At 49.9% G+C, this 12,211-nt stretch overlaps 1 protein-coding gene across 1 annotated transcript in view; it reads right to left on the reverse strand.

Annotated features, from left to right (window-relative positions):
* Window positions 1-10,021, reverse strand: part of ESYT3 (extended synaptotagmin 3) — a 32,045-nt gene extending 22,024 nt beyond the window's left edge. Inside the window, exons 1-4 of the mRNA XM_035556079.2 lie at window positions 9,725-10,021; window positions 4,249-4,290; window positions 3,265-3,399; window positions 2,642-2,718 (exon numbers count right to left, since the gene is read on the reverse strand). Of these exons, the coding sequence (XP_035411972.1) occupies window positions 2,642-2,718; window positions 3,265-3,399; window positions 4,249-4,290; window positions 9,725-10,021 (551 nt within the window). The remainder of the gene's footprint in view (window positions 1-2,641; window positions 2,719-3,264; window positions 3,400-4,248; window positions 4,291-9,724) is intronic.
* Between the last annotated feature and the right edge of the window lie 2,190 nt (window positions 10,022-12,211).

The raw sequence follows: 12,211 nt of genomic DNA on the forward strand, positions 1-12,211 counted from the left end.
TTGGTAACTCCATGTGATGTACTGCATCACTGGCTCTGCTGACGGCTCTTGCCCATACCAATCAGGGACCTCCTCCTGTTCTGCTGCATTTACCGAGTGTGTTGAGATCTCTGGAGGCAGGATGCTGCCTAACGCAGAGGGTTACTCACTGCTGGAGCGGGGCAGAGCAGGAGCGTGGATAACAACATCCATGTGACACAGCAGCTCAGCCTTCCCCGCTGCAGCAACAGCACAGGAGGAGTTTTTGAGCGGGGCTGCGCACAGCGATGAGCCAGCCAACAGGCCAAGCTCACGTGGGTTCACCAGAGGGGAAACTCCCCCCAAATTACGCCCGTCAGCATCAAGGAGTCACGTTAATAACATGCAAATGTGTCAGCTCTTTAATGTCCACTGCACCGTAGCTACATTTCTCCGAAACCTAACCCGAGAGGGAAGTCAGTCCCCATGCCCTCAGAATTGCCAAGTGTGCTACATCGGCACCCACAGCAGGTTACTGCAGCCTCCAGAGCTGGTACGCTGGGGCTCGGCTCTCTGGATGAGTCCAGCCATTTAAATCTCACCTTCACCCTTAGAGGGAACAGGAGAAAGGAAGAGGGGCCAGGTGAGAGTAGAAAGCTCTGCCATTAGTACTACTCAGGACTCTGTACATAAAAATGAGGTAGCTGATGTGTAACAAATCAGAGACATCCGGTGAGTTGGTCAGACAGAGGCTCACATCCTGCACTCAGGCGGCAGAACAAGCTCAAGCTTGGCCGAGATTCTGGCTCCAGAAGAGCCAGGAGGAGCCAGTCCCCCTCAGCATCATCACCACAGGTCTGACTGAGAGGATCATCCTCCCTCTCTAGTAAAGTGGGGAGAAAACAGAGGACTCATATTGGTGAGCAGCCACCCAAACCTGACTCACCGGCACACGATGACAGAGGTAGTGCAAAGGGCTGCAGCCTTCCGTTGGGGCAGCTCGAGTCCATCTCCCCTAACCAGCTCTTCTCCCAACACCAGCTGCATTAACACAGACACTCACAACCGTTTACGTAGCTAAGAGAGACTGTTTTGTAATGGGAGATTGCCTGGCTCCCGAAAAGTAGAGGGTGCCAATTTCTTTGATTAAAGGAATGGGGGGAAAAAAAGTTCCTTTGGCAACCTGGAAAAAAGCAGGTCAATAACCACCACTGCTCACAGATTTGCTTCTCACCATTCCTGCAAGTAGTACACGACCTTCTGCAGCAACTGTACAATGCACACTTGCAGAAACTGATGTTAATTTGCTAATGTAAAAGAAGCTGGGCCTTTAGCACAGCCCAGGAGAAGCCTTCCCCATCAGAGAGACAAAGTAGGCTGAACACTCCTGTGTGAATGCAGAAAACTCCTGGGTTATCTGATAATAGATCAGGTTAAGTTATTGTCAGGAGGAGGAACAGAAGTCAGTGGCCAGTTTGGAGATGCTGCTGGGTCTGCCAAAAGGGCAGGGATGAGGAGGTGGGGGAATCCCTCTGCAGATTACTGTTGTTAAAAGACAGTGAAAATGAGTATGTGGGAGAAGCAGCCTGCAGAAGTAGTTTAACAGAGAACAGCAGCAACCTCCCACAGAGCCTTAAAGGTATCGAAACCCTCGATCTCAACGTGGAAAACACAAATGATTTGCCACAGGCCCTAAAACTGGTCTGGCTATTACAAAGAGCACTTTACTGACTGTGCTGAAGCACAACATCGTTGAAAACCGAGCACATTGTCTTGCAGGGAGCACCAGTGCCCTGCCAGGGCTGGGGATGCTGCCACATGAAGCAGCAGGCACAGTCCTGAGCAGCTCTGTGCTGTTGCCAAGACAGCCCATAGTTTCACACTGCTTTTTCCTGGCGCTACCATGAAGAAAAGCCATTTAAACTAGGTGGCCCAAAAACCCACTGCAGAACTACAGCAGCATGCAAGTGGTAATTCCCCCAGTAATTCCGTTCTCCAGGCAAAACCAGAAGAAAGTTTAGCTCTGTGGTGGCTTCAGTGTTAACAAAACACACAAGTTCATCCAAAACAGCCTGGAATGTATCAAATGTTTTATCTAGTTTTGTTGTTGTTATTGTTAATAGAGCTAGAGGCAATTTTCTGCTAAAAGAACAGCTGTAATCAAAAAAAAATGCTGGGTGGCACAAGGAGCACATAGTGAGTAAAATAAGAGGATTAATCTTAAGGAATTAAAAAAATAGTGCAAGTAGTTCCAGAAGAACTATAGATCTTGGACTGAAGAGGAACCACACGGGGACAAAAGCCAGACCAAGCATCTCCATGCCAGAGAGCTGTCAGAACAGGAAATACAGTTCCAAAACTCAGCTTCTTAGTGCCATGAATGGCAAAACCAACAATTTTATATCCACAACAGCACCGGTAAGCCAGAGCAGGTAACACCTAGACCCGTGCAGGTGACATTGCTTTCCGATGTAAAGGCTGATGCCCAACACCCCACTTCTGCAAATAATAAGGACATCCAGCTGGGGGACAGATTATCTCATATCACTCTGGGCTGATACAAGATAAGCAGCTCCATCTCATGCTGACCTTAGCGGACCATGTGTCCAGTCCAGCATGACAACTCACGTGCGGGTAGGCAGTGAATTAAGAACCACTGACATAGGCAAGGACGGAATGTTACCATATCTGCAGGTCTAGGACAATTTGTCTTCTATCAATTTCTTTGGTGTAGGCTTTTACTCCATTGATTCTAGGGCACTGAAATAAAGACAGACAAGACAGGGCATGGTTAATACCTCTTAAGTTAAGTCCAAGAGAAGAGTCCTACCCACTTCACTCAAGTACTGAAGTTTTCTTTATAGACTTTTCAGAACTGTACATGAAGTATGAGCAAACCATACTTTTTCTCTTGAAAACAAGGCGTGAACAGCCTTGGCTATCCCCAGATATGGGGCTGGTTACAAGCAGCCCATGCTACAAGCCTTAGGGAGCACTGAAAACTCCTGTTGCAAGGGTATAACAGAAAGAAATGTGGGTATGTGGCCCTTTTCCCCATTTCTAGTTCCATATTGACAGTGGCAAGGGACATGTGTGTCTCCCTTATCATCTTTTTTTCATGGTGAAGATGCTCAGGTCAACGTGAGGAGGGAGAAAGGAGGCAGCAGTACAGTACCAATACCACTTATTAAACATTCAGAGCTATAAAAGTGCTGAATGTCAGAGTCCCAGGCAAACACTCTCCCCTTTGCATCTGAAGTCTTCAGGACAGACTGAACCGCAAGTGTCGCAGAGCAGTCACACTACCTTCTCGCCAAAGTGGATCTTGGTGAAGGTACATGTTTTCAGGTGTACGCTCTTTGCTCTGATTTTGGGTTCAAGAACTTCTTTAAACGTCTTTTCCATGATTGTCCCAAAGTACGGCCAGGCCTGTACAAGGACCTAAAGTACAACAAAAGCAAAAACACACTGAAGATTCTTTGTGTAAAATACCTTTAGTTGAGAAACAGACACAGAAAGAACACCCGGCTACTAATGCCCGCCCTTTTAAAATACCAAGTAACATTTGTGCTCTTAAGTCATCGTTACGGAAAGATTCATCTCAGCTCCACAGAAAAGGAATATGTTTTAGGAACTGAAGGGTGAGTTTTTAACATCACGGCACTTGTTGACTGCTTCTAACCACAGTGGCTGAGCCAGCAAAGCCCAGGGTTAAAGTTTCTGAAGCGCAGTAGTCTCTAATTACTCTCAAGTGTCACAAAATTCCCTGCAGTTAGGTTTATTTAGAGAGGAGAGAGGTGAGCTTTCACTTCCAGAAGAAAGTTTGCTAAGAAGAACAGGACAGTTACTAGATACTAAGTTACACGTTCAGCTGTTCTGCTGTTAAGTCCAGAGTCAGTTCCAGTGAGAGCTTGACTACTCCCGACGGGAGCACCTGGCTCAGAGCTCTCCGGGAACCTCTCTAGCAAGAGGAGATACCACTACTTTTGCTAAAATAATAATACATTCACGCAGACATGCATATGTACACGCACGTGCAATTTTGTTTTGTTTTTAAAATCTCACAAGTGCCGTGGTTAAATCCGTCAAACCTACCCTAGCCAGGCACACGCCTGGCTCTCACCAAAGCCTGTGACAACTCTGTATGCTCCAAGACTTTAACACAGACACTGATATGGTTGTAACTTGTTGTGGTGACGTGATAATTTTCTCAGGCCTGGCCAGCGGAGTTTGTGCTGGGATTCAGCTCAGAGCAGCGGGCCTCACAAACTGGAGTTCAGAGCTCCTCACCTTGTTCAGCCACTCCACTCGCTCAACATCAGGGAAGTGGACCTGGAGGCAGAGAAAAATAAAGTGAGTGCCACATGCAATCCGTTTCGGTATACTGCATCGTATGCAAAAGATACCACAGAGCACAGAACAGGTTTTAGAGTAAGCTGAGATCTCTCTGCCCTCGTACATACATCGTCTATAATTTATTACTGCCTTGAAAAACTGCTAAAATAATAAAAGGCAAAAGAAGACAGGTGTGCTGATGTAGCAGCCTGCCTCTGGGCGCATTTATGTGATTAAAGCAAGAGTCACATCCTGCTCCTGCTGAACAGCAGCATTAGATTCCTAATCCCTCTTGGTCATGCAGTGGGAAACCCTGAGAACCTGCTTCCCTTCAAGACCACGAGGTGTGCAGGACCTGTTTCCTGTGCTGGCTCATCCCAATCAGGAAATCTGGAAAACAAGAACCTGCTTGGGAAATTCAGCTTATTGGGTGCAGCAGCGCTTCCCCACTAACACTCACAGGGTGTCAATGGCTTCGGGGAAAAGCAGCACCGTAGGAGTTTAAGCCTATTAGCATGTACCTGTAACAGTCCAGTGGCTTCACCGCTCAAAGCCTTTTAAGATAAGGACAAATTAAAATAAAACAGTCACTCCTGCCTCACGTTTTCAAATCGGACGTACCAAATGCTTCCAGGAGGTGTACGTGTCCGTAACAAAAGCCCTCCGGTTCCCTAAGTGATGGCTTGTTCCATCGCCAGCACGACAGGTGGATTTGAGGCCGCTCGAGTAACTAATGAAGCACTCAGACCTCACCAAGGGGCTGCTGAGCAAGGAGCCACGATCTCCTTACTGCAATCCCCCATGGAAGTCTTCTGGGCACGGTGTTTTCAGCCGGTGCTCCAGGCTGGCAGAAGGATATTGCACGAGGGAAGGACGGTCCGGCAGCTTCTCGAGACAGGCTCTGCTCAGCTCTCCAAAAGCACTCGAACGTAAAGGGACTCCTTATCCTGGCGTCTAGCCTGATGCAGTGTCGGGGTAGGACAGCGCACTACTTCTGTACGTGAGAGCTGTGAATTACACCCTTCAGTCAGAGGTTTGCTGTTTTGTTTAGCAGCATTCGGAGAGGTGCTCAGAGACATTCGGATGGAACCGACAGTAGCTTGCTTTTTTTCTCTAGCCCGATGTATGATTTCAGAGCCCATTTCCCTTGCTCAAACAATGCTTCAAACGATCTCCGATTATTGCATTAAAAACCAAAGTGATGTTACCGTATTCTTTAAAAGCAATTTCTTTTGATACTTTAAATAGCAGCTTTGCCATTAAATGGGAAGATGCAGGTTCACTGAAATGCCAGTCTACCTGGCCCTATCCGCATGATAAGGCGGGAACGCAGCACCAGAAGGGACGATCAGCACCGGCACAACGCAGCTGACATTTCACAGGAAGGAGGGTTATGTGAATCGGGGGACCTCCAATTCACCTGCCGGCCTTTCATCTTTCACCAGAGGGCCCTGTGCCAGTACGCATAAATCCTGGGTGCCCTGAAGGCAGCTGCTCCCCAGCTCCAACGTGACTGTCGAGCCCCGCGGCGCTCCACAGCACCCGCAGGACGGTTCTGCATCAGTCCCAGGCAGGGGAGAGCAGGGATGGAAGTGGTTCGGTGAGGGAGAGGTACAGAGGGGAGAGGGGATGTGGTCCAAAAGGAAGGACAGACCAGGACCCAGGGCACCACTCAGGCCACCAGACCCCAAAAACGAACTCACAGCCCACTTGTGAGACCCACCAACATTAAAAGGAGAAGTGCAGCACCATATAAACCCCTAAACTTTGCCAGGATTATTCACTAGAGCCACAGCTGCTAGAGATGCAGCTACAAGAAGAATCCAAGAAGCAAAATCAGTGGATAGGAGCCGGAACAGCACGCAGGAGCATCAGGAAACAGGCAAAACCCATGAGATGGAGGTGGCAGCCAGACCCACCACAACAAAAAGAGGAATAAAACCCACTGTTTGAGCCACAGGTGCCCAACCGGACAGCCGGGGGCAACCCCCAAAGCAACCACAGTGAATCACAGATCGCCGTGTCACACCTCAGGTCGCTTCAGACCCGAGCTCTGAGCACTGCCTGTCCATAGGGCGTTCCAACAACGTGCATGTCCTGCTAGGGTCTACCAGAAGACGAGTTCTGCTCTAGGTCAGCTCGGTGGCACCACCAACCTCTCCTCCTGACCCAATTACTTACTCAAAGAACTTAAATGTACTAATAGTTTTTTTTGGAAAAAGCACAAAAGACAAAAATGTAACCCAAATCTTCTACAGTTCCATTGGGAGTTCAGACTCAACGCTCGCCCCTGTTGCTGGCGGGAGCCCTGGCATCGGGGTTTTGTTCCCAAGTTTCCCATCGGTACGGCACAGACAAGAGAAGCACAAAATAGTTCCTACTAAGCCCAGCACCAGCCACCAAGAGCTGCCAAAGTTCGCATTGTCCCAAAATAAGACATACTCCGTACCCTTGGGCAAATCTCACTATCAAAAATCATCTACAAAAGCAGGCATACTTCTTGCCAATACTTCAGGAATGCTGCAGAAATTACTTAGCATCTGAAAAGAGCTTTGAAGATCAAAAACACGAGGTAAGGGGCAATTACTAGCAAGTAAAGGAGAAGTGTAAGTTTCTGCAAGGCTCCGCCCTGCCCCGGAGGAGGCCACACCAATGATCACAGCAACAGCAAAGACCATGTGAGACATGACAGCGCTGATCCATTCAAATACAACACAGGAACGTATCCTTCAGCATCACTGTTGCCTTTTTTTTTTTTTTTTTTAAAAAAAAAAAAAAAAGGAAACAGGTCTCTTAGCTCCCTGTGCAGGGACAAAGAAAAGAACGTCTGAAGTCTAAAGAAGCCTTTTGCATGACCAAGGAACTGGCAGCCCGAGTTTCAAAAGGACCGCTCTGTACCTCCAATACCAAATTCTCCTGGCATGAGGCGTTTGGCATCAGGAGGGAACCCAGCACACCGCGATGTTCTCACCTGCAAGCTGCTGCAGAAGCAGCACAGAGAAGCCGCCACCACCACCACCACCATCACGGAGCCAGAACGGAGGTGGAAGCAGCACTGCCTCTGCTCCAGGCACCGAGTGGTTTTAACAAAAGCCAAGGTAAGTGCTGCCTGGGCTGAAGTCAGACAGCCTCACCTCTCCTAGACATAGATCTGACTCTGCCTGACCCAAGCGGATTTCCAGCCTGGTTTCCCAGCGCAGCCTGCCCACGTAAGCTGGCACAGGAGCCTCTCCTCCAAACTCACTGGCGGGTTTCGGCCAAGAGGCTGCTGCTGGATCACAGCCCTGCAGATTCCCTGAAACAGCTGGGTCAGTAGATGAGGTTCCCTCCCGGTGTCCCCACTGAAGGAAAGGCAGAGACACAAACACATCTCCTAAGAACCGGTGCCAGGACTGTGCAGGGCCTGAGCCACAGCTGAAGGAGCCCCTGCGCTGCTGCGTTTAACCAAGTGGTGCAATCAGCCACTGGCCTTAACTCCTCGCTGAAGGGATCCTCCTCATTTCACTCCAGGGCACCTGAGGGGACAATTTACCGAGCCCCTAAGACAATGCCATCACTGTACCTCCAGTGCCTTTCCTAGCATTGCACTGCAGCTCCAACCCATGCTCCCACCTGAATTTTATTCCTACTCCCACCCCTGCACATCAGGAGAGAAGAACAGAAGGGACATTTTTAGAGCTGTTCCAATTGAAGGCTCGTGAACACTGGAAGTCAAAAAAGAAAGATAAAAAAAGATGACACCAGAGACGATAAACCAAACAGGCAGCAGGTGAGAAGCAGCCTCCAGGACTGGTACAGGGGAAAAGAAGCAGAATATCAAGCTGAGGAAGGGAATAGAAAGAAAATTAGGAAGGAAGTTAAAAAAACATCAAGTATACTGTGTAAGCAAACGCCAGCTGATGCTGAACAGAAGTTATCAACATAGGAGAGGAGACGTGGCATTACTGATAAATGTCAGAACTAAAAGCACACGCACCCTGCAGTCCCTTTACCCTCCTGTCCCATGTCTTGCCTCCCGGCAGGCAGCCCCAAAACATGGTGGTCGGGATCGAGGCCTTGCAGAGCCGACTGATGCTCCCCATGACCACGGGTAAGAGGTGGCTGTGGTGGGATCCCCTCGAACCTTCCCTTCCTGACCAGGAGGCGAAAGGACCCTGATCCCCAGCCTCTCCTCACGCTCCTGGGCTCCAGCCCTGACCGTCTTGGTGGGCTCTGCTGGAGCCTCCCCGTTTGGCAAAACCTCCCCTGAGCTCCCAATGCTGAGTAGAGAGCAACAATTCTTCCCCAAGCTGGTACAGAGGGCACTTCCAACCACAAGAACTAAAGACCTGAGATTGTGTTTGTGCGTTGGGGCTGACCCTGGTTTTTTGGTGACAAGTAAGGGAACCAGTTTCTTGTTCCCAGCATCCAGGGAGCTGGAGGATGTCACAGCACTGCTCCCGCAGCACCTGGCCGAGAGCTGACAGCACCACGCTCCTTGCTCCCCCGAGCTGCATTAAACACACTGTCAAGACAAACAAGCAGAAAAACTTCTGCGTCTGGCAGGGGGGAAGAGGAGCAGGGAGCTGTACGAGCTCTGCCGGGAGTGCTGCCCGCCCGCCTTTCGCACCGTACCAAGGAGCGCCAAGGGCTGCAGGCTGCAGAGAACAACGCCGACTATCCATCACTGCCTCCACGCAGCGCTCCTCGCAAACAGAGCTCTCTGACAGTCTCTTCCTGACAGGAAAAGCACTTCCCGACCAGTTCCTGGCACGTTTTTAAATGCTAAGCATATGATGGCTAGAAACAAACCCAGACCGCTAATCCTTTCCCATTAGCCAACCGAGGGCACCGAGCAAATAGCCACCGATACAGAAGAAGCAGCACAGCTAGATTTTCAAGTCTCTTCGCTTTAAAGCCGGGGATGGCTAGGAACAAACGAGAACAACAAGCGGAGGGTGGCTGCCCACACCACCAAGAGATGTCTCTTGGAAGGTAAACACCTGTGGCTTTTAGCGAGCAGCGTATATTATGTTATAGATTTATTACTATTATCGTTTTAGCAAGCAGAGTGCATCATGTTATAGATGCATTTATTATTATTTATTTTAAATGACGGTAGGGAGAGGAGGAGGAAACTTTTCGGATGAGGTCTCAAGCAAGCATCTCCCCAAACGGGAACAGCCACAAAGCAGTAGCACGCATTCGAAAGGTTTCTGCGGGGCACCGCAGCCCATTTTACAGACACACTCGGAGCCACACGCAGGTTTCCTGACCAAAACCAACTTTGATTTTGGTCCTTGCTTTGCCAGCCAAGACCCAAAAACACGGGAGGCTGCTGCGGGATCCCAGGCACTCCCCCCGGCTGCTCCCCACACGGGGCACCCCCGGCAGCCCCCCGGCACCCACCACCACCACCACGACCACCACGACCACCAGCACCACCACTCACCCACGCCGGCAGGTGCCTCGCCGCCAGCCCCCTGCACACCGCCTGCCTCTCATCCTCCAGCAGCGCCGCGGCTGCCGCCAGCCGGTCGCGCTTCCCCCGCCGGTTGCGGCTCCAGCAGAAGCAGAGGGCCAGCCCCAGCAGCACCCAGCTGCCGCTCAGCCCCAGGTACCCCGCCAGGTACACGGGGCCGAGCCACAGCAGCGCCCGGCCGGCGGACGACAGCAGCGCCCGCGGCGGGCCGGCGGCTGAGGGCGCTGAGGCGGCTGAGGGAGCTGTGGCGGCTGAGGCGGGCTCCATGGCGCGCCCCGGCTGCCAGGGGTCCCCCCGGCCGAGTGCGCTGCCTCCACCCGGCGGCGAGAGGAGGGGAAGGGAAAAGAAGGGAAGGGAAGGGAGGGACCCCTCCGTCCCCGCCCCGCAGCTCGGTGCTCGGGGAGCCGGCTGCGGGCCGCCCGGAGCCCGCTGAGGGGGCGGGATGGGCGGCAGGAGCCGCCTGTCGGTGCGGGGCGCCTGCTGCTCCGGAGTCGGGGTGCTTCTCGGTCCCAGTTCCTCTCGTTTTGACGGGGGTACCCGGGGTGTTCACGCTTTGAAAGAATGGGAATTATGCGTTAGGGAGTGCAGAGATATTTGGGAACCACGAGGTGCGCTTGGAGAGGCTTTTCCTCTCAGCAGATAAATACCATACCATTCTGCATATGCCTTAGGAGACACGCTGCGATCCTACAGACAGGTCCACGCTGTGCTTTCCACTGCAATTTGCCCTGCATCGGGCAGAGGCTACGCTTTGTTCGGTGGATGAGTCGAGAACATCAGTGAATGGTGCCAGCTTTCACCGCGGCCCCTTTTCATTGCAGCCGCACAAGATAACAAACGATGGGCCAGGCTCCAAGAAAAGGACGCTGACCATGGCTGGGGACAACAGGGTTTGACCCCACTTTTGCCATGGAATTGGTGTTTAATAATGGGTCAGTCAAAAAATCAAACAGTGCTGCAAGTGATCCTCATTCGTACGTTACTCATCGCACATGACTGATCTCGGAGAGAAATCAGTTCAGGCATCTGAAAACATTGGGACTCAAATGCCTCACATTAGACAAACTCATGCGTGAGACATCTATTAACAAATACTTTTGGAAACAACCCCCAAATCTTCCCCTTCTGCAAAATGAGGATGAGTATGTTGTTCTTCCTGGGGGTGTTGCAAAGATAAATCAGCCTAGAGCACGTATAAGTACTTGGTGCAGTGGGCAGTAACTCTCCAGAACCTGGAGGCTGCAAGGCAGACAGTATCAGCACGTTCAAAATGGGATTAGACAAATTCCCAAACACCAAAGCCCACAAATGTACTCCCTACAGCTGTGGATGCGGGGGAGGCTTCAGGGAAAAGGGCGTCAGAAAACGACCAGGCTCATGCTCTCTCCCAAAACAGCAATTCCTATTGCCACCAAGAGCAAGCGGACCAGTGGTCTGACCACAGAGGCATTTCTCTTCATAAAAATGAACAGAGACCAAAAACGAACAGGTCTAACAGCTGAAGGAGTATCTGCCTTCTCTGACGTCATACATTAAAAAACATGCAGTGCTGAGTTTATACAATTACATCTATCAGGAGGTATGTTTACATGCAAAAATACACCTGTTTTTGTTCTACCCCTGACCAAAAACTGAGGCTGTCTTGTCATTTATTTTTCCCCACTGCCATTTAGAGCATTGTAAAACATTTTCAGTGTGACATTTCAGCCATGGGGTGAGCGTTCTCACAGTTCACCTGAGCCCCGAAGTCTGACCTTTCAGAAAAATAGAATCCTCTAAATTAAATGGGGGCTTTGAAGACTTAAAAGTTGCTTTTGCTACCAGGAGAAGCTGTAATAAAAGGTAAATCAATCATTTTCGTCCTTCGAGTTACTACTCTTGTAGAGTTCGAAATATTTAGCTCAAACTCAGAGAACTACATGCAGTTCAGAAGCACCGACAGGTGGCAGCTTTTTGAGTACTAAAACAGTGGGGCCACAGTGAAATACATAGTGGCTAATTTCATGAATAAATTACTTTTTTGTTGTTTTACTTATTCTTCCCTCAGCAGATCACAAAAAAACCTAGGTTCAAGTTAAAGCAGAATAAGAGAGCTCTCTGTAGAAATGAAAAGAGCGCTTTCAGTCCTGCAAGACATCCACCAGCTGCTGTTTAGTGAAGGAGATGCTTCCATGAAGGCAGAACTCCATCTTCCATCATGTGCTGTCCCCCAGGACCCCAAGCTCAGAAATAACCACGCTTTCTTGGGCACTGTGTGTTCCTTTGCTGCTGACTCTTACCTTGTGAAGAGACAATTCCTTGCTATATCTAAAGAGGTTCTAGGAACTTTAAAAAAAATATACAAAAAGTATAATACTTCTTTAAACTCATACTACTAAAAATTTTAACTGAACAAAAGAAAAAGAGGAGTAAGAGATGAAAAACGGCTTATCAAAACAGGTTTCACAGAAAGCTCAA

The sequence above is a fragment of the Cygnus atratus genome, chromosome 6 (genome assembly GCF_013377495.2).
Source record: "Cygnus atratus isolate AKBS03 ecotype Queensland, Australia chromosome 6, CAtr_DNAZoo_HiC_assembly, whole genome shotgun sequence".
Lineage (NCBI taxonomy): Eukaryota > Metazoa > Chordata > Aves > Anseriformes > Anatidae > Cygnus > Cygnus atratus.